The sequence below is a fragment of the Stenella coeruleoalba genome (genome assembly GCF_951394435.1).
Source record: "Stenella coeruleoalba genome assembly, chromosome: 3".
In the NCBI taxonomy this organism is placed as follows: Eukaryota; Metazoa; Chordata; class Mammalia; order Artiodactyla; family Delphinidae; genus Stenella; species Stenella coeruleoalba.
In genome coordinates, this window is record NC_137148.1 from 27,689,400 (window position 1) to 27,714,589 (window position 25,190).

The 25,190-nt window shown below is 42.6% G+C and overlaps 1 protein-coding gene across 1 annotated transcript in view; it reads right to left on the bottom strand.

Moving 5' to 3' along the window:
- ADAMTS12 (ADAM metallopeptidase with thrombospondin type 1 motif 12) overlaps positions 1–25,190 on the bottom strand; it is a 384,522-nt gene that overhangs the window by 42,100 nt on the left and 317,232 nt on the right. The window contains exon 20 of the mRNA XM_079918928.1: positions 4,028–4,201. Coding sequence (XP_079775054.1) covers positions 4,028–4,201 — 174 coding nt within the window. The remainder of the gene's footprint in view (positions 1–4,027; positions 4,202–25,190) is intronic.

Below are 25,190 nucleotides of genomic sequence, written 5' to 3' on the forward strand. Positions count from 1 at the left end.
GCAAATGTCAAAGCATCATATAGTACACTTGAAATTTACGTATTATTGTATGTCAACTAAATTTAAGTTAAAAAAAGAGTCATCAAGACCTGAATTTAGGGTGGATTATTAAGAACACATTAAATAAACAACCGCCACTACAACAACAACAAAATTCAACCTTTCACACTGCCAAGATACATACCCTACTAGTATCTTTGCTATGCTTGTTATGGGTTAAATTGTGTTCCCCCAAAATTTGTATTTTGAAGTCCTAACCCCCCAGTACCTCAAAATGTGATGTATTTGGAGGAAGAGTCTTTAAACAGGTAATGAAAGTAAAATGATGTCATTTTACTTGCATACTTTTCATAATGGCCCTAACCCATTATGACTGGTGTACTTATAGGAAGAGGAGATTAGGACACAGACACACATGGAGGGAAAACGACAGAAGACAAAGGAGAAGACAGCCATCTACAAACCAAGGAGTCAGGCCTCTGAAGAAACCAATCCTGCCACCACCTTGATCTCAGACTTTTAGCCTCTAGAACTGTGAGAAAGAAATATTTTTGTTGTTGAAGCCAAAAAGCAATAACAGAAACAAAAACAGCGGTGAAACAAGACTTAAAGAAAGGAGACTGATAAAGGAAATTCTGGGGATAAGAGGAGGGGAAAAAAATCAGAAGATGCTAAATAGTTCAGTATGTCAAATGGAAGGAATTCTGGTCTAGAAACCAAAATGTAAAATGTAGATGTTTTTATTCTGATTAGTTCTGACAGCCCTAATGGAGCGCATACTTCTACAATGCAATTTTGTTCATCTATTAAAACAGGATTCAGCCTTCTTTCCCCACTATATAAAGCTTTAGAATTAAATTTGTCCATCTTTGGAATAGTGATGTTATAGGTTTTCTAAGGGTCTGATGAACTGGCTGTAATGCTTACAAAATAAATTCGAGATGACAAGTTGGATTCCTGAAGGGATATAATTCTAAAACATGTCAAGTTTTTGCTCACCAGAATAATTTTATAAGTTGTATTGTCTCATTTTCCTGAGGTTTCTAAGAGGAAGGTAAATAATTCACCAAGAATCTTTGAAGAATGCTTTTGAGTACTTGAAAAGTACTTTGAAAGATCTTAGTACTTTGAAAAATCTTAATTATGACATGGTAACAACAACAAAACAATTATGATTGCCAATATCATGCCTATCACTACAGGCACTGTATGTGTGATGGTAACCATAGAAAAGAGGGAAATTATATACAATTAACATTTTCTGCTCAATAAAAGAACTAATCTATTGCTTTCACAGTATTCCAACATGGATCTTTTCCCACTTATTCACTGTTTTTAACCCTATATGAGGAGGGAAGGAGAGAAATTCCACACTTGGGATCCTGTTGCATACCTACATTTGTGCATATAGATCCAGGGCCACCTGGCCAAGTAACCTCCAGGAAAGGGTGGATAAAGAAGGTATAAACTAGTGGTTCTTAAAGTGTGGTCCCCAAAGCAGCAACTTCAGCATCTCTGGGTACTTGTTAGAAATGCAAAACTTCAGGCCCTACCCCAGACCTCTGAACTGGACACTGTGGGCATGAGGTCCAGACATCTGTGTGCTGACAAACCCTCCAGGTGATGCTGAAACATGCTAAAGTTTTCTAAAGTTTGAGAACCAGTGGAGACATCTCTACAGTTGAAATGCATCTTCCATTGCAAGTAGTCTGGGCTGGCTGACATTCACCGCAAGGCCCCAGAACATTCCCACGAAGCCATCTGTTAGATAGTATGTACAGACAGAGCATCAGCATGATGGCTCAGGGAAAGCACCTAAAGGTGCCCAGTCCCTAATAGTCCCTCAACATTCCCAGGGAAATGTTCAACCAACTTCAGCATTTTCTGTCTTTACTGCTCCTTCAGAGGGAAGTCTTCCAACTTTGTGGTTTGCTCAGAACAGAGCAATTTAGAAAGGAGGACGTTGGGAGGCCTTCAGGAAACAGGCTCATGATTGGGCTCCCAGAAGCTACTGAGGAAGCATATAGAATACATCTTTTTCACAACCAGAGAGCATATATGATTGCTCATCTTGGATAACTTGCAAATGCAATTTCTCTGACAAGGCAATCTAAGCACCTCTGCAAATGCCAGGATTCTGGAAGCTGTCACCAGGCCCAGCAGACATGGAGGCCTAAGTTCAAAGCATGGGAGTAGCAGGTACTTTATGTCCTCCAGAGCTGGACAGGGAAGGAAGCAGAAGAGGGGACAGTGGTGGTTTTTGCCCCAGAAAACACCAGGTATTGAACCAGGGCCTCAGGAATCAACATGGCTGCTTGACCCAGCAGACAGTAAGAAGCTTGAGGGGGCTCAGTCTTCCAGGGTTGAACACTAATCCTGTATCCTACACTTGTGGTTCTTTATCTTCCCTTCCTTGGCATGTGGTAAGTTTCCCCCCAAATACTTATCAACTCACTCTTTCTCCTCAGTTCGCTCTTTGATCCATGTCCACTGGACTAAATTCTACAGTAGAAAGAGTACAGGCATCAGAGTCAGCCTTAAGCTTGAATTTAATACTCCACCATTTATTTTCTAGTTGTATGACCTCATGTACGCTTCTTAACCTCTGAGTCTCAATTTCTTCACCTATAAAGTGGAATTAATAAGGCCTAACATCCAGGTTGTTGTGATAATTAAAACAAGTATTGTAGGTAAAGTGTCCAGTGTATGGACACACTCAAAACGTGCTGCATTCTTTCTTTCCCTCTTCTTTCCACCATACATGGGTACAGCTGGGAGTATTCTTTTTTTTTTTTAAGCTACTGAGGCCAATGGGCAAATGAAATCATTATATCTCACCAAGGAAGAATAATTTGTTTCCATGTACTGAAGTAGGACAAAGACGCAGCAGAGCCTCAGCCCTCAGAAAACAGGATGGACACACACACACACACACACACACACACACACACACACACATCTCTTTTTATTTGTGTAAATGAGGATCTGGGCATTTAACTGAGAGGTGGAACTCTGAAATTAAATACTGTGTGTGGAAAGGATCTGACCATTGCCCCCAGCCCCACTGCAGAAGCCTAAGAGGGGCATGTGGTGATGCTCTGTCCTAAATGCCTCTGACCACAGTGGTACATGTACATCTCCCCAGAGGGACCCCGATTCCCCAATATATCCATTGAGACTAGGTTGTAATAAACCATTGAGCAGTCACAGTTTAAAGCACACAACATAGCCTTCAAGTTGCTGGACCTACCCAGCCTTCCCACCTGTCACCGAGCAGGACCCTATGGGGCTTTCCCAGAACAGCCTCGCCCTCTCACCCCATCATGTTCTCTACCTGCCTCTTGTCTATAGAAACACTTTAGCCTCCTAGGCCTTCCTCGATCTCCAAAGAGTAAATTTAATCAGCGAGGTGAGAAAACTCAGAAAGGAAAACAAAATAATAATAGTTTAGCTATTAAACAAAGCCAAGGACCTTTAGTTCCTCCTCAAGGACTATAGATAATATTCTGAGCCACATCTTTTGAGCTGTTTTGCAGAGACTGAAACACCCACCAGGTGGAAGAAGTTAACTGTATGGTGCCCACAAGCATGTAGACCTCAGACGGGTTGGAACCAGAAGGTTTGTGATGCTGATGTTGTTGACTCCCCATTACCACACCACCAACCAATCATAAGAATGCCCACAGCTGATCACAACCCCCCTCCCTCACCCTGTCTTTAAAAACATTTCCCTGAAAGCCTTCGAGGAGTTCAGGCCTTTTGAGCACTAGCTACCTGGACTCCTTGCTTGGCGCCTGCAATAAACGCTGCACTTTCCTTCACCACCACCTGGTGTCAGTAGATCGGCTTTACTGTGTATGGACAAGTGACCCAAGTTTGGTTCAGTAACACACCCAGTGGAAGGTGGCTGAGTGGAGGCCTGGCGCTGGATTGATACACATGTGGTCTTCCCTGACATCTAGACTCACAAAGTAACACAGAGATTCATGGTTGCCAGGTTGTCCGGATAGTGTACTAGGCACCGTACCTGGCTCCAAGGCTCCACCTGCCACTTCTCGCAGGGCTCCAGGTTACAGCTCATGCTCAGTGGAGGAGGAGGGCCAGCCAGGAACTGGCAGTGAAATGGCCTCAGGCTGCGGTGGTCCCGGTCCACACACTGAATCTCCCGGATCTGGAAGCCCCCGCTGCAGTTTCTGGAGCACTGTATGGAGAGCGAGAGAAAAGGGGACACCTGAGTCCTTGGCATCAGACCATCCACGCCCGGATTCCCAGGGGTTTCACAAAGCATCACGAAGTTCCAGGCTTCCAGTCACGAAGAGGGGTTAGTAAACTGTCTTCCCTCAGAAAGGGAGTCACTTGAGCAGCTCCCCAAGAGGGGCCTCCCAATGTCAGAAAATGCAGGTGTGGAAGGGTGAAAACCGGGTGAAAAGTCCAGTTCTGTCACTCACTCATAGTGAGCCCTTGGGCGAGCTGCAGAAATATTCTGAGCCTCAGCTGTCATATCTGTAAACTGGGATAGTAACCGTTACCTATGGGGCTGTTGTGAAGATTACAGCCGCAGGGGTGGGCTTGGGGTGAGGCTGGCACAGCATCCACTCAGTGGGTGGATGTTCCCTAAGATGCCTGTGTTCATTTGAGGCAAATGGAACCGCTGTTGGGGGAGCCCTCTGCAAAGCCACAGCCAACTGTCCCTCAAAATCCTACCGAAAACCCATTTTCTCCCTGAGTGTGAATGCAGGTTGGGTTACCTTGTTTCAAGGGAAGGGCCTCTATAAGGAAAATAAACTGAATAACTGCTCAGTGGTTTGATTCAGGGAGTGGGCCAACCCTGTCCTTGCCCCTACTGCCAGGTTTCCCCCTACAGCACCATCGCCCACCATCCTTCCTTCTATAGCCTCCATCACCGAGGGTTTTCTCAGTGCGTGCCTGCAGCAAGCCCTTACAGAGGCCGCCCTCACGCCCCCTGCCCTGTGCCCGTACCTTGCGCAGCGGCCCCTGCACCCTGCTCTCAGTAAAGGGCACTGTTCACTCGCAGGCTGCTGATTTCCTTAAGATCATGATAAACACGGCTGAGCCTGGGTCACCTAAAACCAGAGTTTACGTGGCCTATTCTGGAGGACTTCTTTGGTTTACTCTCTGACCTCTTGGATTCTGGAAGCTTCTCCATCCCCCACCTAGTTAGATTTTACTTAATCGTAACTTGAGCTTCCAAGACTTGGTCTGTCTACAGTCTGTGTAGAATGCTAGTGCCATCAGTTTCCCTTCAGCTTGTCTTGCCTGTGCATCCTAGTCTCTCAAGGACAGTCCTGGCCTGTCTTGTCACTGCCCACACTCAGGTGGGGACCCGAAGTAGGTGGCATGGAGCCTGATCTCTGTGTCCCTCAGCCCCTCTCCCCCAGATTCTCCGTGGATTAACAATATGTCCTGTGGTCCTTGTGTCCCAAATATTCCTTCTTCCACCCTTCGCATTACTTGCTACTGCCCCTCCTTTAACTTAGCATAAATGTTACCTTCTCTGCGAGGCCTTCCTTGAATACCTTCTCCAAAGGATACCTATCCCTCTTGTTATTTATCTCAGGTCCTTCCTTGTTTCCATCAAAAGAACTTGAAATGTGAAACAACTTTTATTTATTCTGTCCATCCTTTCTATTAAACTATCACTGCCCTGAAGTTGGAGGCCTGTCTGCCCTGGTCACCATTGTGTCTTGAGCATCTAGCATGGGGCCAGGTGCAGCACAGATGTTCCCCACAGCTTGCTGAATGAATATATGAATTCTGAGAAAAGAGCAACTGGCGGCTCCCAGTGGACTAAAGAGATCTGTGGTCGCTATAAAGAGCATCCTTCTTCACCCTCTCAATCCTTCCACTGATGATCTCATTACAGTCTTGGCTGAGAAAATGCACCACCACCAAGGTGTGCGCATTGCTGTAAGGTATATTTTCATCTGGCCCTCTCTCTACATGGTAAAATATCATGCTTTCTGGTTATGGTGGCATAATCATAATTGTAGGGTTGTGGATGGTGAAAGAAAATTCCTCAAAATCTTTCAGTAGATGTATATCCCAAAATACTGATCCCCATCCTTCTGCCACCAGGCAGATTGCACAAGTCACCTGACATCAAACCTTGGGCTGTAACATAGAAGATGTGGGCCCATGTGACAAGGGGGCAGATTGATGCTCTAATGCTACCATAAATCAAGTGTGTTTAGCTTCTCAGAAATAAGCAACACTTGCCAGACAGCCCCCGCAAAAGCAAATTCAAAACTTCATTTGCCTGCCATGCTGTAAGTACACAGAGAAAAAAGTAACTGCCAATTTAAAATCAGTCACAGAACAGGAGCTTCTGGGTTGGTGAACACATGAAGGTGCTGGGAGAGTGTTGTGCCTGAAGAGGGCATGGGAACTCTGCTCCCATTCCCCGTGCCTTGCCCTATGCATCCCTTTCATCTGGCTGTTCCTGAGTTATATCATTTTATGATCAACTGCGGATCTACCGTGTGGATGACAGGGTCTTGGTGCTCCGACTAGGGGTCAGGCCTGTGCCTCTGAAGTGGGAGAGCCGAGTTCAGGACATTGGTCCACCAGAGCTCTCGGCTCCACGTAATATCAAACGGCGAAAGCTCTCCCAAAGATCTCCACCTCAACGCTAAGACCCAGCTCTACTCAACAACAAGCAAACTACAGTGCTGGATACCCTATGCCAAACAACCAGCAAGAAAGGAACTAAACCCCACCTATTAGCAGAGAGGCTGCCTAAAATCATACTCAGTTCACAGATACCCCAAAACACACCACAAGATGCGGTGCTGCCCAACAGAAAGACAAGATCAGACTCATCCACCAGAACACAGGCACTAGTCCCCTCCACCAGGAAGCCTACACAACCCACTGAACCAACCTTAACCACTGGGGTAAGACACCAAAAACAATGGGAAGTACGAACCTGCAGAATGTGAAAAGGAGACCCCAAACACAGTAAGTTAAGCAAAATGACAAAACAGAGAAACACACAGCAGATAAAGCAGCAACGTAAAAACTCACCAGACCAAACAAATGAAGAGGAAAGAGGCAGTATACCTGAAAAAGAATTCAGAATAGGGAGAGTAAAGATGATGCTAAAATTGGAAATAGAATGGAGAAAATACAAGAAACGTTTAACAAGGACCTAAAAGAACTAAAGAGCAAACAAACAATGATGAACAACACAATAAATGAAATTAAAAATTCTCTAGAAGGGATCAATAGCAGAATAACTGAGGCAGAAGAACAGATAAGTGACTTAGAAGATAAAATAGTGGAAATAACTACTGCAGAGCAGAATAAAGAAAAAAAGAATGAAAAGAATTGAGGACAATCTCAGAGACATCTGGGACAGCATTAAATGCACCAACATTCGAATTATAGGGGTACCAGAAGACGAAGAGAAAAAGAAAGGGACTGAGAAAATATCTGAAGCGATTATGGTTGAAAACTTCCCTAATATGGGAAAGGAAATAGTCAATCAAGCGCAGAGAGTCCCATACAGGATAAATCCAAGGAGAAACACGCCAATTCACATATTAATCAAACTATCAAAAATTAAATACAAAGAAAAAATATTTAAAGCAGCAAGGGAAAAACAACAAACAACATACAAGGGAATTCCTATAAGCTAACAACTGATCTTTCAGCAGAAACTCTGCAAGCAAGAAGAGAGTGGCAGGACATACTGAAAGTGATGGAAGGGAAAAACCTACAACCAAGATTACTCTACCCAGCAAGGATCTCATTCAGATTCGATGGAGAAATTAAAACCTTTACAGACAAGCAAAAGTTAAGAGAATTCAGCACCACCAAACAAGCTTTACAACAAATGCTAAAAGAACTTCTCTAGGCAGGAAACACAAGAGAAGGAACAGAACTACAATAACAAACCCAAAACAATTAAGAAAACGGTAATAGAAACATACATATCGAAAATTACCTTAAATGTAAATGGATTAAATGCTCCAACCAAAAGACATGGATTGGCTGAATGGATACAAAAACAAGACCCATACATATGCTGTCTACAAGAACCCACTTCAGACCTAGGGACATATACAAACTGAAAGTGAGGGGATGGAAAAAGATATTCCATGCAAATGGAAATCAAAAGAAAGGTGGAGTAGCAATTGTCATATCAGACAAAATAGGCTTTAAAATAAAGACTATTACAAGAGACAAAGACATAATGATCAAGGGATCGATCCAAGAAGAAGATATAATAATTGTAAATGTTTATGCAGCCAACATAGGAGCACCTCAATACATAACGCAAATTCTAAGAGCCATAAAAGAGGAAATCGACAGTAACACAATCATACTGGGGACTTTAACACCCCACTTTCACCAATGGACAGACCATCCAAAATGAAAATAAATAAGGAAACACAAGCTTTAAATGATACATTAAACAAGATGGACTTAATTGATATTTATAGGACATTCCATCCAAAAACAACAGAATACACCTTCTTCTCAAGTGCTCATGGAACATTCTCCAGTATAGATCATACCTTGGGTCACAAATAAAGCCTTGGTAAATTTAAGAAAATTGAAATCATATCAAGTATCTTTTCCGACCACAACGCTATGAGACTAGACATCAATTACAGGAAACAACCTGTAAAAAATACAAACACATGGAGGCTAAACAATATACAACTTAATAACCAAGAGATCACTGAAGAAACCAAAGAGGAAATCAAAAAATACCTAGAAACAAATGACAATGAAAACACGATGACCCAAAACCTATGGGATGCAGCAAAAGCAGTTCTAAGAGGGAAGTTTATGGCAATACAATTCTACCTCAAGGTACAAGAAACATCTCAAATGAACACCCTAACCTTACACCTAGAGCAATTAGAGAAAGAACAAAAAAACCCCAAAGTTCGCAAAAGGAAAGAAATCGTAAAGATCAGATCAGAAATAAATGAAGGAAACAATAGCAAAGATCAACAAAACTAAAAGCTGGTTCTTTGAGAAGATAAACAAAATTGATAAACCATTACCCAGACTCATCAAGAAAAAGAGGGAGAGGACTCAAATCAATAGAATTAGAAATGAAAAAGGAGAAGTAACAACTGACACTACAGAAATACAAAGGATCATGAGAGATTACTACAAGCAACTATATGCCAATAAAATGGACAACCTGGAAGAAATGCACAAATTCTTAGAAAAGCACAACCTTCCAAGACTGAGCCAGGAAGAAAGAGAAAATATAAACAGACGAATCAAAAGCACTGAAATTGAAAATGTGAATAAAAGTCTTCCAACAAACAAAAGCCCAGGACCAGATGGCTTGCCAGGTGAATTCTATCAAACATTTAGAGAAGAGATAACACCTATCCTTCTCAAACTCTTCCAAAATATGGCAGAGGGAGGAACACTTCCAAACTCAATCTACGAGGCCACCATCACCCTGATACCAAAACCAGACAAAGATGTCACAAAGAAAGAAAACTACAGGCCAATATCACTGATGAACATAGATGCAAAAATCCTCAACAAAATACTAGCAAACAGAATCCAACAGCACATTAAAAGGATCATACACCATGATCAAGTAGGGTTTATTCCAGGAATGCAAGGATTCTTCGATATATGCAAATCAATCAATGTGATAAACCATATTAACAAATTGGAGAAAAACCATATGATCACCTCATAGATGCAGAAAAAGCTTTTGACAAAATTCAACACCCATTTATGATTTAAAAAAACCCTCCTGAAAGTAGGCATAGAGGGAACTTACCTCAACGTAATAAAGGCCATATATGACAAAACCACAGCCAACATCACTCTCAATGATGAAAAATGGAAACCATTTCCACTAAGATCAGGAACAAGACAAGGTTGCCCACTCTCACCACTCTTATTCAACATAGTTTTGGAAGTTTTTGCCACAGCAATCAGAGAAGAAAAAGAAATAAATGGAATCCAAATCGGAAAAGAAGAAGTAAAGCTGTCACTGTTTGCAGATGACATGATACTGTACATAGAGAATCCTAAAGATGCTACCAGAAAACTACTAGAGCTAATCAATGAATTTGGTAAAGTAGAAGGATACAAAATTAATGCACAGAAACCTCTTGCATTCCTATACATTAATGATGAAAAATCTGAAAGAGAAATTAAGGAAACACTCTCATTTACCATTGCAACAAAAAGAATAAAATACCTAGGAGAAAACCTACCTAAGGAGACAAAAGACCTGTATGCAGAAAACTATAAGACACTCATGAAAGAAATTAAAGATGATACAAATAGATGGAGAGATATACCATGTTCTTGGACTGGAAGAATCAACATTGTGAAATGTCTATACTACCCAAAGCAATCTACAGAGTCAATGCAATCCCTATCATATGACCAATGGCATTTTTCACAGAACTAGAACAAAAAATTTCACAACTTGTGTGGAAACACAAAGACCCCGAATAGCCAAAGCAATCTTGAGAAAGAAAAACGTAGCTGGAGGAATCAGGTTCCCAGACTTCATACTATACTACAAAGCTACAGTAATAAAGACAGTATGGTACTGGCACAAAAACAGAAATATAGATCAATGGAACAGGATAGAAAGCCCAGAGATAACCCCACACACATATGTTTACCTTATTTTTGATAAAGGAGGCAAGAATATACAATGGAGAAAAGACAGCCTCTTCAGTAAGTGGTGCTGGGAAAACTGGACAGCTACATGTAAAAGAATGAAATTAGAACACTCCCTAACACCATACACAAAAATAAACTCCAAATGGATTAAAGACTTAAATGTAAGGCCAGACACTATAAAACTCTTAGAGGAAAACATAGGCAGAATGCTCTATGACATAAATCACAGCAAAATCCTTTTCAAACCACCTCCTAAAGAAATGGATATAGGGCTTCCCTGGTGGCGCAGTGGTTGAGAGTCTGTCTGCCAATGCAGGGGACACGGGTTTGTGCCCCGGTCTGGGAAGATTCCACATGCCACGGAGCGGCTGGGCCCATGAGCCATAGCTGCTGAACCTGCACGTCCGGAGCCTGTGCTACTCAATGGGAGAGGCCACAACAGTGAGAGGCCCGGGTACAGAAAAAAAAAAAAAGAAAGAAAGAGATGGATATAAAAACAAAAATAAACAAATGGGATCTAATGAAACTTAAAAGCTTTTGCACAGCAAAGGAAACCATAAACAAGACCAAAAGACAACCCTCAGAATGGGAGAAAATATTTGCAAGTGAAGCAACTGACAAAGGATTAACCTCCAAAACTTACAAGCAGCTAATGCAACCCAATATCAGAAAAACAAACAACTCAATCCAAAAATGGGCAGAAGACCAAAATAGACATTTCTCCAAAGAAGATATACAGATTGCCAACAAACACATGAAAGAATGCTCAACATCACTAATCATTAGAAAAATTCAAATCAAAATTACAATGAGGTATCACCTCACACCAGTCAGAATGGCCATCATCAAAAAAGCTACAAACAATAAATGCTGGAGAGGGTGTGGAGAAAAGGGAACCCTCTTGCACTGCTGGTGGGAATGTAAATTGATACAGCCACTATGGAGAACAGTATGGAGGTTCCTTAAAAAACTAAAAATAGAACTACCATACGACCCAGCAATCCCACTACTGGGCATATACCCTGAGGAAACCATAATTCAAAAAGAGTCATGTACCACAATGTTCATTGCAGCTCTATTTACAATAGCCAGGATATGGAAGCAACCTAAGTGTCCATCGGCAGATGAACGGATAAAGAAGATGTGGACATATATACAATAGAATATTACTCAGCCATAAAAAGAAACGAAATTTAGTTATTTGTAGTGAGGTGGATGGACCTAGAGTCTGTCATACAGAGTGAAGTTAAAGCAGAAAGAGAAAAACAAATACCGTATGCTCATACATATATATGGTATCTAGAAAAAAAAAAAGCGTTCTGAAGAACCTAGGGGCAGGACAGGAATAAAGACGCAGACGTAGAGAATGGACTTGAGGACATGGGGAGGGGGAAAGGTAAGCTGTGACGAAGTAAGAGAGTGGCGTGGAGTTATATACACTACCAAATGTAAAATAGCTAGTGGGAAGCAGCCGCACTGCACAGGGAGATCATCTTGGTGCTTTGTGACCACCTAGAGGGGTGGGATAGGGAGGTGGGAGGGAGATGCAAGAGGGAGGAAATATGGGGATATATGTATATGTATAGTTGATTCATTTTGTTATAAGGCAGAAACTAACACACCATTGTAAAGCAATTATACTCCAATAAAGATGTTAAAAAATAAAATAAAATCAGCCACAGAACAAATGCAGAAGCATGCTAATAATTTCCACACAAAGCAGCCATTTGTCTGACAAACAGATTTCCAGGAAATAATCCATGGTTAAAACAAGAGGGCTCTTTATTAGGAAGAGGAATTTTCTAAGACATAAGTGTACAATGGGGTTTTGTTTTCTTATTTTTCATTTGTTGCTACTATCTGTTATTCCTAGATTTTTGAAATTTGCATTACCTTTTTGTCAAAGAGTACATTCACATTCAGTGGGAAATGAAGTTTATTAATATGGTGAAGTAAATAATAAGGGAAGATACGAAATCTGTAACTCTTCTGTTTCATTTTCAGAAGGGCCTCTGATTCAGTTAGCAGGAGTGAAGTGGCAGGATATAACTGCTTTGCCTTTGTTTGCTGAATGCCAATTATCATATTCATTTTCTTATTGCCCTAAAGGAGGGTTATTTGTATTCAAGTTTTCCTAACCTGGAGTCTGTGGACCAGACTGAGGACAGGAGCCAGACTGAGGAGAATGGAAAGACTGGCTAATGCCCAGTTGTGTCCAAACAGGCCTAACCATTTTCTGCTTCTCACACCAGTCTGTTTAACTGATGTGATCAGCAAACCAGACTGAGTTAGAAAGAAAATTCCTCTTAGCTTACAGGAGCCCCTGGCAGAGAGAAAATGAAATCACCACCATTTCTTCCTTGTGTTGATTCTGATTTATGGAGTCATCCTGACACACTTTCCACGTTAGACTGCTACCAAGTGTTCAGATGAGTATAATAAAGTTAACCAGCGTGGGATTGGGAGGTCAGCAGATTGCATTCAAGTACGACCCTGACACCAAGTGGCTACGTGACTTTACCTGTCTAAGCCTCTGTTTCTCCATCGGTATTAAAAGGAGGATAAGCTGGATGGTTAACTTCTCCCAGCATTCTAGAGTGATATGTGTCTGGGATCACTGGACTTGCATTCTGCTTTGATTTCAGAATACTTTCTTGCTCTCCAAGTACTAAAACAGGATATGGAAATAATTCTTTTCTGTTCCTTTCCTTATGTTAAACAGATTCACAAGACCCTTAAGATCAAATAATTCATTCCAAAATTCTGTGTTGAACAGCACCCAAATTCATCTGTCCGTCTTCCCCCCACCCCATTCCCACTTCACTTCCTCCCTGTTATTGGGCACTTAACTATATTCCAGCTCCTGTATCCCAATCTAGCAGAAGGAAGAAGTCATGTAATGAGTAGAAGTCATAAAGATTATATGTCAAAAGTCGTTCATGATCTAGTGAGGGAACAAAGGAGGAGGCGGTCAACTTCACCTGAAGAAGCCAGGCAGGGCTTGAATAGAGGAGCCAAAGCTTGAGCTGAATCATGTAAGATGAGTAGATGCTCACTCAGCAGGCAAAATAGCGCAGGGGACATTCAAAGTGGGGGTAATGGCATATACGGGTGCAGTGCCATGAAGCAATAAGGCTTGTTCAGGAACATGTCCATCAGAATGCTAGAGCAGTGGGAAGGGGTGGACAAAGAGAGATGGGCAGGGGCCATGATAGGGCCTCACGGTCTGGACATCAGTCCTCAGCTAGAGTCGTCTTGACTTCATGCTTTCTGTGGTCCTAAAGGTTTCCATTTGATTGCTGTTCTTTTCTCTACTTGTGGATTCCTTCATCTAAAACACTTGGGGCTTCCAAGAGTGGGTAACAGTTTAGATGTACAACAAAGTATATCAAGAGAAAATAAATGCAGTGATTTTGAGTGTATTATTCACCTTCCAGCTGGTCAGTTTTTGCTTTCTGGGCACAAACGCTCCCCTATAACGTGCAGTTCTGTTTTGACTTTTGCACATCGGGCTTTGATGTATGTTTCTGGGAACACGTTATGTATGAGAGTCAGGGACTGTATTTAGCAAGACGGGGCTCTTTCTCTATTTTATTCATTTGTAAAAGTTCAGATCTAAAAAAAAGGTAGCACTGAATATTATGAAACTCAAGGCCATAAGAAATGGCTGCCACTTGTATTTTCCAAAAAAAAGCTACAGGTAATAAGGTCAGCTACTGCTAAAATAAAATTGCAACACTACCTAGGTGGGAAGACAGGGCATTCCAAGGAAACGTAAAAATCTTTGATTCATTTCAGAAATAATCAAGATCTGTCAGACTTAACTACAAAAAGTTATTATCATTCTAAGAAAGATAATAAAGTTTACAAAACTGCAGGAGGTACAGGCAAAATGTTCAATCAGGAAGTGTGTGGGGCTGTGAGGATGCATAGCTTTGGTTTCAAACCCAGGTGAAGGTTTTTCAAGTTCATCTTTGTCACTTACAGCATTTCTTCCAGCACAAGAATCACTTCTTTTCTTATGCAAATTTTAATGTTCTGTAATTGGCATGTGTCTTACAACTGATGTACATATTTACTGTGTAGTGTCTCCTTTCTTTCTGAAAGGCTGTCATTAAATTGATGACCCATCCCCCAGTTGACGGTTTCTCAGAACTGAGAGTATTAGTACTAGCTGATCATGTGTTAGTGACTTAAACTCTCCAAGCCTTCATTTCCTCAGTGGGAATTATAAAGAAGGTCGTTTATTGGATAAAAATAAAACTGTTTACCTAGAATTCTTGTGCGGTGTCGGGCACTTGGTGATATTTGGCGAGTGCCAGGAGGCAAGGTAGGTCAAGTCCTCCAAAGCTCATGGTTCACCTTGTCTGCTTAGTCCTGGGGAGTGGAGACCTGATGGACGGACAGGACTTACTCCACTGCCACCTTTCCACAACACCCCTGTGCCAAGTCCAGGAAGCCAGAAGTTAGCAAACGCCTGAGAACTACTCCTAACCTTTACCCAGAGCTCAAAGTTTGCCCAAGGCTTCATCTGAACAGTCTTTTACCATTTACAAAGTTGTTGCACACACACTCTTTTGATCTGTACAACTTTATGAGATTAGTAGACGCCATAGGATCCACTTCATTTCTTTAGAATACTGAAGCTCCTAAGAGGTTGGAAGAGAGGACCAGCGTTCTATGCCGGTGACAAAGTGGAGCTGCCAACCCAGATGTGTCTGATCCCGGGCCCAGTGCTGCTTCCAGGATTCAATTCTGCAGAACTGCGTTTTCTCAGGTACACCTCGGGGACAAACGTGAGGACTATGCCCTGGAATTTGTTTCAGACAGATCAATGCATGAAGAAGAAGAAGCCATTCCAAAAAAAAAAAAAACAACTTCTAGACTTTTTAAAGGTAAAGATCTGAATGTACAGGCTCATTGCACTGCCACATGTATGAGAAAATGTCCACAGCAGTTGCGTCAGGGCTCCATCATGGAGATGAGTGGTGCTCGGAACAGAAGCCCGTTAAACAGCTACAATTCAGCCAGCAGTGGGGAGTTGCTGCTGAGTAACCCGGGGCCTCTGGTGTGATCCCTGCGGGTTCAAGGGAGGCTGCAGAAGACCCTTAGTCCTACAAGATTAAAGTGCCTCTGGACGGGGTAGTGGTCAGTGGGATAATGCAGAAAGATTCACGATCAAATTAGAATTCTTCCCTCGGAGAAAGTATTTGTGAAAAGGTAAACCATCAAGTTGGCAGAATCTAAACCCTCTGAATAGTTAAAGGCAAAACCAGGGGGTCTATTTTCCTACTCTAGGGTTTGGAGGTTGGCCACTGAGTAAGTTTAAGAGTCCCGGTAGAACAGTGAAACTAAGGAGGCCTTCAAATCTTTCCTAGTGTATGATTTGGACTTTAGACATGCATATGAACTGGTTAATAACGTGGTAGTCCAAAAGCTGTATCATTCAGTCACCAAAAATTTGAGATAAAATTTAAATCAACATTCCTAGGAAAAATGGAAGTCATGTATTCAATGTCCCCAATGATAGAAAAAACAGAAGTCAGGGCAATTGACTATCAGTAGTTAAACAGTGTCTTTGACATAAGGTTTATCTATTATCCTGAGAGAGGAGATATTTTCCTTACTGATAGGAATGGAGTAACTTTGAGGGTCTGAGATTAGATGGGTGGTTACCACATTCTGGAAGAACTTGGTGATGTGTCAGAGACAGCTTCTACAAAACACCAGGAGTCTACAGGGGTTAATAAATACATCTACAAGCCTCCCGGCCATGAGAGAGAAGAGACCCAGAGACAGACACGGAAGGGATGAGCTGGCAGAGCAGGGCTTTCTTTAGGGGGTCTGACCCCAGAGAAGAGCTACCGGATCTCCCATGCAGGCTTTTATATCAGCTAGAATTCCTAGAATTTTACAGTGGAGGGACCTTTTTAAAAGTGTGAGCTATTTCACACATCTGTCCTTTCTATGAGCCATGTAATTTCCAAGGAAAGGATTAGTCCCGGTGATGGGAAAGTGGAAGTTCAGGACTTGGTCAACATTTGGCAAGGTCAGGGATAGAAATGTTGCTTGAGATTCTTCTGGATATGGAATAGAACTTGTAGCCAGACATTTAGTCCTTTTTTGATCTTGAGTTTGTTATGAGTTGGAAGAGAAAGAAAAAAGAACCAGCATTTGTTCCTGAAAGAAAAATGGTATGAAAACAGAAAAAGGGAGGTTGGCAGGCATCAAAGAAATGCATGGTGATTTTCTCAGGGAGTCGCACTACTTTCTCTCTCTTGCCAAAGATCAGAGCCTTTCTTTGGGAAAAGGGGCCTAATGCAGATAAATGACATTCCACACTCCTGTCTGTCAGATAAGTCTGCCAGGAGAACCAGAGACATCCAGTGGGACACCTCATGGCCCTGCTTGTCTGGGGACGTGAGCTTTCTACAAGATGAGGGCGCTAACCATCTAGAGGGGATGCCAGCCTCCCCACATTTCTGGGTAGCTCTTTTCCCTTCTGTGTCAAGGCCATCAAGGGAAACTGGCTCCCCAGAGAGAAGACAGGAGCCTGCAGGGTGTCTTACAGGTGGGTGCACTTCACAAACAGAAGGTGTAGGCACAGCTCATACCTCGCACCCCTTCTGCCAAGCAGCTCTTAACCCCACCTCTGACCAATGTCTCTATGACCTGGCTGCATCTGTATCCCCCAGGGGCCGGCTCAGCCCCATCAGGGTGACAGGCAGGTCGGGCCTGATTGGTGCCCAGAAGAACCAAGCCTGACTAATCCTAAAACCTGATAAAGCCTTTCACGAGGGACTATGCAGGCAGCACAGAAAAATGAGTAACCACAGCTAGATTAGCAAGGACAGGAAAATTGCACTTCCGAAAGATCAATATAGGACATACACTTTTGTTTTCTTGCGGTACGCGGGCCTCTCACTGTTGTGGCCTCTCCCGTTGCGGCGGAGCACAGGCTCCGGACGCGCAGGCTCAGCGGCCATGGCTCACGGGCCCAGCCGCTCCGCGGCATGTGTGATCTTCCCAGACCGGGGCACGAACCCGTGTCCCCTGCATTGGCAGGCTGACTCTCAACCACTGCGCCACCAGGGAAGCCCAGGACATACACTTTTGAAGACCAAATGTGTCTTTATGTTTCCGTTTTCTTTTCATTTTGAGTCTGACAGATTCAATGTTATACTTGCTTTGTGAGCAGCTGCTGAACGATGATTTAATTACACTTGTGCTAATGTATCATTATTAATCATAATGCTAAACTTAAGCAATTTAGAAATAGTGTTGCATGCTGGACAAGCAATTCATTACACAAATTAATTTTTTTTTTTCTCAGTTTATCTGGTAAGGGAAGACAGGCAGATACAAACTTGTGGGCTACTGAAAACTGTTTGTTCTCAGGCTATTGTGTAACTTGAAGCAGGCCTATGGTAACACCTGATTTACGCATTCACCAGTTTATCAAAGCAAAGGGCAGAAAGGAGGCAGGAAGGGAGGAAGGAAACCTGCTTTAGCAAATGACCTCGTATAAGTCCCTCCCCGCCCCCCGACACCCCTAACACTGCTGAGCCTGATCGGTTACCTTGCTCCAGTTTCCCACTTTCCAGCCAGCGCAGGGACGGAGGTGGTACCTCTTAGCAGGGTCAGGCCTCTGCAGGGCAGTGCAGTCGGAATCCACTTGGGTGCTGCACTGCGCGCTCCGCCAGTAGGCCCCCAGGCCACATGTGGTGGAACACTGCCGGGGTTCGGGGTGGAGGGGAGGAGAGAGAAGAGGCTCAGGGCCGCTTTCTCAGACACACCCCACCCCACCCTGGAGTCGGGGGGTGGGGTCCTCAATCTCGGCTACTCACTAAAATGGCCTGCAGAGCTTTTGAACAAACCAGCGCTGAGGCTCCAACCCCAAATAATCTGAACGCCTGTGGGTAGGGCTCAGGCAGGAGTATTTAAGAAACAAATCCCAGGTGATTCTAATAAGCAGCCAGGCTTGCAAATCCCTGATTTGTCTGTGGGAGGAAAACCCAGTGCAAATAGAGATGTGCTTCCCTTTAAAAAGTATCCTGGTGGATAGACCTAGAGGCTGTCATACAGAGTGAAGTAAGTCAGAAAGAGAAAAACAAATACCGTATGCTACCCCATACATATGGAACATATAAAAAAAAATGGTCATGAAGAACCTAGGGGCAAGCCGGGAATAAAGACACAGACCTACTAGAGAATGGACTTGAGGATATGGGGAGGGGGAAGGGTAAGCTGGGACAAAGCAAGAGAGAGGCATGGAATATATACACTACAAAACGTAAAATAGATAGCTAGTGGGAAGCAGCCGCATAGCACAGGGAGATCAGCTCGGTGCTTTGTGACCGCCTGGACGGGTGGGATAGGGAGGGTGGGAGGGAGGGAGACGCAAGAGGGAAGAGATATGGGAACATATGTATATGTATAACTGATTCACTTTGTTATAAAGCAGAAACTAACACACCCTTGTAAAGCAATTATACTCCAATAAAGATGTTTAAAAAAAAAAAGTATCCTGGTGTGAAGGCCTGGGGAAGGGGGTGAGCTGCAGGCATACTGCCGCATTTCACCAATGCTGCTCATAGAAAGGGAAGAGCAGAAAATAGCCTCGGTCAACATTTTTTCACCTGGCTCATTTATGGAGGTCAACTCTTCTCCTTAAAATTCTTTAGGATTGGATTTGAATCTCTCATAAGTTCCTAGCTTTTTTCCTCTGTACTATATAATGTGTGTATATATATGATATACATATATATACACACATTAGAGATAATAACAGCTGAAGTGAATAGATTGATTGCACTAGTGGCCCAATTGTTCACACCCGTGCTCTTTTCAATGGACTTCACAGCTCCTCTCATCATATGGTGGAATGTATTTCCCCAGCTGCTGAATCAGGACTGTTCTTGCAACTTTCTTTTGCCAAGAAATTGCAGTGGGTGCCGTTGTGTCAGTTCTCAAGAGGCCTTGCTTGTTCTGGTTCTCTCTTGGACCCTCGTCTCTGCCATGAGAATAAAACTGGGCTAGCCTGCTGGAGGATGAGAGATCATGTGAAACCCAGCTGGGTGACCCAGCCGAGCCCATCTCAGACCAGCCAGCCTTCAGCTGACCCTTCAGCAAATGCATGACAAGCCAAGCTGAGGTCAGCTAAGCTCAGCCCGGGTCCGCAGATACTCCTAGCTGACCCAGAAACTCATGGACCAAAATTAATGTTTACTGAGATTTTGTGGTTGGTTGTTATATAGCGTTATTGTGGCAATGGACAACTGATACAACTACACAACAGGTACCTTTCCTATATTTTCTCTAACCTCTGAGACTCAGGATACAATTATAATTCTGCAGTTGACTAATTGTGCAATCTTTCGCAGTTTCCTAACTTCCCTAACATGTGAAACTGCTGATAACATTAAGACCTCATTTATTAAGTTGCTGTGAGAACAACAGAGGTAATTCACACACAAAGTGAGTGCTCTACAAATGTTACCTATTAAACATAGCATACCTGCAAGGTCAGCGTTATGAGTCCCACTTTCCAGATTTCCGGGGCCCAGAGAGCTTAGCAGTCATGCTTAAGATCACACAGACCGTACAACGTTAATTTCACATTACGACATGGAGAAAAACATGATGTTTGCCCCAAACCCAGGACAGGAGCTAGTGAGACCAAATTCCCAGGCTACTGATGACCCTGGTACATCACAAGTGATGTCTACAGTTCTTTGTTCCATATATATGTTGTAAATAAACACATGCCTCTGGAGCTCTGAATCTAGTCCTGTTAGATTCAGATGTTGTGAGTAGACATTTGTTTAATTCCTTTTTGACAATTTCTATTTAGACAGCAAATGAGTCCAAAGGTGAAGCTGACAGGAGGATGTCCGTGGAACGCAGTAAGTAAAAGGGGATTCCACTGATTGTCTCTTAAGTTAGTTTCAAATTAGGAGTGTGGTGGTGGTGGGGCGGTCAGAGAAGAGAGGAGGACCCTAAGGAGGCAGAAGGGACAACCTGCTTGTTCTGGGAACTTTCTCCCTCGTTACAGCTAGTGACCCTGTGACAACCGATTTACCAGGTCAAGGAGCAGGTTTGGGGGTGGTCAGAACTGGAAATGATGTGCAGCGCTACATCAGAATCCTGCGAAAACTGCTGTGAAAGGCTGCGGAAAATTTTACTGTCACTTCCATTTACAGGACTGCACAGCATACATTTCACTGACTGGCCCAAGGGATCCGACTGAATGATGAGGCAATTTGACGAGAGGTGACCTTCTGTCAAAATGAGATCCACACCCATGCATACTGTGAAGCACCTACATTTTCTCTTATAAACAGATATCAAAGCCAATGCTTACTGAGTACTTCCTATGTGCCTGACACTCTCCTACATATAGTTATTCCTTTTATCTCATAACAACCTTATGAATCAGGCATCGTCATCATCCTCATTTTAAAGATGAGGAAATGGGTGCAGTGAGAACATACAGTTAGTAAATGATGGAGCCAATACTCAAACCCAGAACATCTGCTTTCTAGATTTATGTCTATTTACAGTGTTAACTCGGTTTTTATATCAATTCTTTAGTAATTTTCAAAATCACAGGTAGTTAGAGGAACATGCTGTGTATGCTGGGGGACATGAACACCCCTTCAACACAGGACAGACAGGGAGGACACACAGAGAGAAATTTTAGATCCAATGCTAAGGAACTTTAGAAATGACAATACTTCCAATCTTAAAGAGCAGGAAAGGCTTTATGGAAGAAGAAGCTCAAAGCTTGATACTGAAGCACAGGTAGAACGTAAAAGGACAAAGGACAAAGAGAAGGAAGTTCCAGGCAGAGGAAACAGCGTAAACAAAGGCATTGACCTGAGATGAGCAGATGGTTTAGTGGAAACTGAGCAGTTTCGATTTGGTGAAGCTTACGAAGGATGACGTCATAGGAGGCAGTATGTTGAAAGCGGAATTATTCGAGGACCTGAAGGCTGTTGGATATTAGAGTGGATTTTATCTGGTACGTAATGGAGAGACATTAATGATTTGTGATCAGGCGTTTGGAATGATTAGAAAATTCCGCTCAGAAGAGTAATATGGCAGTCTTACATCTCTCGTGACGATGCATGGAAAGCATTGGCGAGGGGAGAGATTGGAAGTGCCCAGACCAGCAAAGGTAAAGGGAAGAGTCCTAGCGTTCTCCATTCTTAACTATTGGGGCACTATTGGTATTTTGGACTTCCCTCAATGTCACAGGACCCTCATTGTCTTTGGCTCTCAGACACTGAATGCTGGTAGCAGCCCCCATCCCCCATCATTGTAACAAACGAAACCATCCCTACTCTTTTCCAGATGCCTCCCACTGTTAGATTGGAAACTCCTGAGCCTAAACTGACAAGAAACGAAGAGGAGATGACAGAAATGATGAGATGACACAGACGTGAAAAACTGTTAGGGTTTTTCTAGTAGGACAAGGGAAGACTGATACAAGTGGTGATCCTGGGGTTCCGAAGGGGTGGTGACTGAGGGGCCAGCGATGCCATTATAGGGAGGGACAATCCTAAAGAAGCAACTTCAGATACGGGTAGAATAAAAAATCAGGGGAGGGTGGGAAACTCAAAACCCAAAGTTTTCATTCTGAATCCTGATCCTCTCAGACAGTTCTGTGTATTAAACATTTTGTCTCAAAAGATGCAGAAAGGGAGCAGGCCCCAAGCCCTGTCATGAAGGGGACTCCTGCCAAACGGGGAACTCTGTTCTTGTAATATCCTTGTAGCTTTACAAACCTCTGCAATCTGGGCCAATTCCCCCTTTCCAGCCAAACTGCCTAGAATTAATAGCTCTCAATGGCTCCACCACGGTTGCCAAATTTTTGGTGAGCTATGATGTATTCAATAAGAGACTTTATTTCTGTCAAAGTCAAAGATATGACATGAGATAGAATTAATTTTTGTATCTTGATCAAAATCAAAATGCATCCGTTAACCTCTGGGCTCAAACAGTCATCAGGTTGATAGGTACGTTTATTTAGGTTTAGTTTATTTGGATATAGTAACTTCTCGTTAGATCAATTAACATTTATCAATTAATTCACATGTATTAAATATCCTCAGGACAAATGCATTAAAACACATTTACATAAGAGTATGGGAAAGGAAACTAATTTCTGGGTCATCCTAAAGCTACTTTTTTTTTTTTTTTTTTTGGCGGTACTCAGGCCTCTCACTGCTGTGACCTCTCCCGCCGCGGAGCACAGGCTCCGGACGCGCAGGCTCAGCGGCCATGGCTCACGGGCCCAGCCGCTCCGCGGCATGTGGGATCTTCCCAGACCGGGGCACGAACCCGTGTCCCCTGCATCGGCAGGCAGACTCTCAACCACTGCGCCACCAGGGAAGCCCCTAAAGCTACTTTTTAATGAAACTTTTGTATGAATTTGTGGACTGAGAAGAGCTGTCCATCTTTATTAACAGTCCTAATGTGGGGACTGTCCCATCTGAGAACTGTGATAGCCTCCAAAAGGGTCTCCCCTTTGGGCTGCACTTTGGTGTCTCCTTCCATCTCAACACTATAAATGTTCTCCCCAAAGTCACCAGTGACCTTCTAATTGTAAGATCCATTAGGCCCACTGTCAGTCTTCATGTCCCTAGACGTCTGTGGCACCATATTTCTTGATTTAAGCCTTAAATATTAGACTGTTCCTTACCAGTCTTTCACATGGAATCTCATTGTCAGCCAGCTCCTTAAAATGTTGGTGTTTTCCAGTGTCCCAACCCTGGACCACTCTTTGCGGCCTACAGGCTGTGCTTGGGTGACCTCATTCACTTCCAAGGTTCTAACTTCTACCTATTGATCATGGCTACCAAATTTTATCTCCAGTTTTCACCTCTCTCAAGAACCTCAGACCCATACACACAAACATCTGCTGGTTATCCTTTGGATATCCCACAGGTCTTATCAACTAAACTTGATCTGAAACTAAACTCATCATCCTTCCTTTCTCTGTCTCTTTTGAAACTTACTCTTTCCATACATTGTACTATATCTCAGTTTATAGGAACATCACCTAACAGACACCCAAGATTCCAACAGAAGAGTCATGACAGACTCCTCCTCTCCTCTCTCCTCTTCATACCACACATTCAATTCCCCACAAAATCCTACTGATTTTAAGTTCTCAGTGACTTGTGAATTTATCTTCCCTTCTTTATCCCAAGCATTCTTTTTTTTAAAGCTTGTCATTTTATTTATTTACTTTTTTACATCTCTATTGGAGTATAATTGCTTTACAATGGTGTGTTAGTTTCTGCTTTATAACAAGGTGAATCAGTTATACATATACATATGTTCCCATATCTCTTCCCTCTTGCATCCCCCTCCCTCCCACCTTCCCTATCCCACCCGTCCAGGTGGTCACAAAGGACCGAGCTGATCTCCCTGTGCTATGCGGCTGCTTCCCACTAGCTAGCTACCTCACGTTTGGTAGTGTATATATGTCCATGCCTCTCTCTCGCTTTGTCACAGCTTACCCTTCCCCCTCCCCATATCCTCAAGTCCATTCTCTAGTAGGTCTGTGTCTTTATTCCTGTCTTACCACTAGGTTCTTCATGACATTTTTTTTTCTTAAATTCCATATATATGTGTTAGCATACAGTATATGTCTTTCTCTTTCTGACTTACTTCACTCTGTATGACAGACTCTAGGTCTATCCACCTCATTACAAATAGCTCAATTTCGTTTCTTTTTATGGCTGAGTAATATTCCATTGTATATATGTGCCACATCTTCTTTATCCATTCATCTGATGATGGACACTTAGGTTGTTTCCATCTCTGGGCTATTGTAAATAGAGCTGCAATGAACATTTTGGTACATGATGCCTTTTGAATTATGGTTTTCTCAGGGTATATGCCCAGTAGTGGGATTGCTGGGTCATATGGTAGTTCTATTTGTAGTTTTTAAGGAACCTCCATACTGTCTCTCACCACTCTTATTCAACATAGTTTTGGAAGTTTTAGCCACAGCAATCGGAGAAGAAGAGGAAATAAAATGAATCCAAATCGGAAAAGAAGAAGTAAAGCTGTCACTGTTTGCAGATGACATGATACTATACACAGAGAATCCTAAAGATGCTACCAGAAAACTACTAGAGCTAATCAATGAATTTGGTAAAGTAGCAGGATACAAAATTAATGCACAGAAATCTCTGGCATTCCTATACACTAATGATGAAAAATCTGAAAGTGAAATCAAGAAAACACTCCCATTTACCATTGCAATAAAAAGAATAAAATATCTAGGAATAAACCTACCTAAGGAGACAAAAGACCTGTATGCAGAAAATTATAAGACACTGATGAAAGAAATTAAAGATGATACAAATAGATGGAGAGATATACCATGTTCTTGGATTGGAAGAATCAACATTGTGAAAATGACTCTACTACCCAAAGCAATCTACAGATTCAATGCAATCCCTATCAAACTACCACTGGCATTTTTCACAGAACTAGAACAAAAAATTTCACAATTTATATGGAAA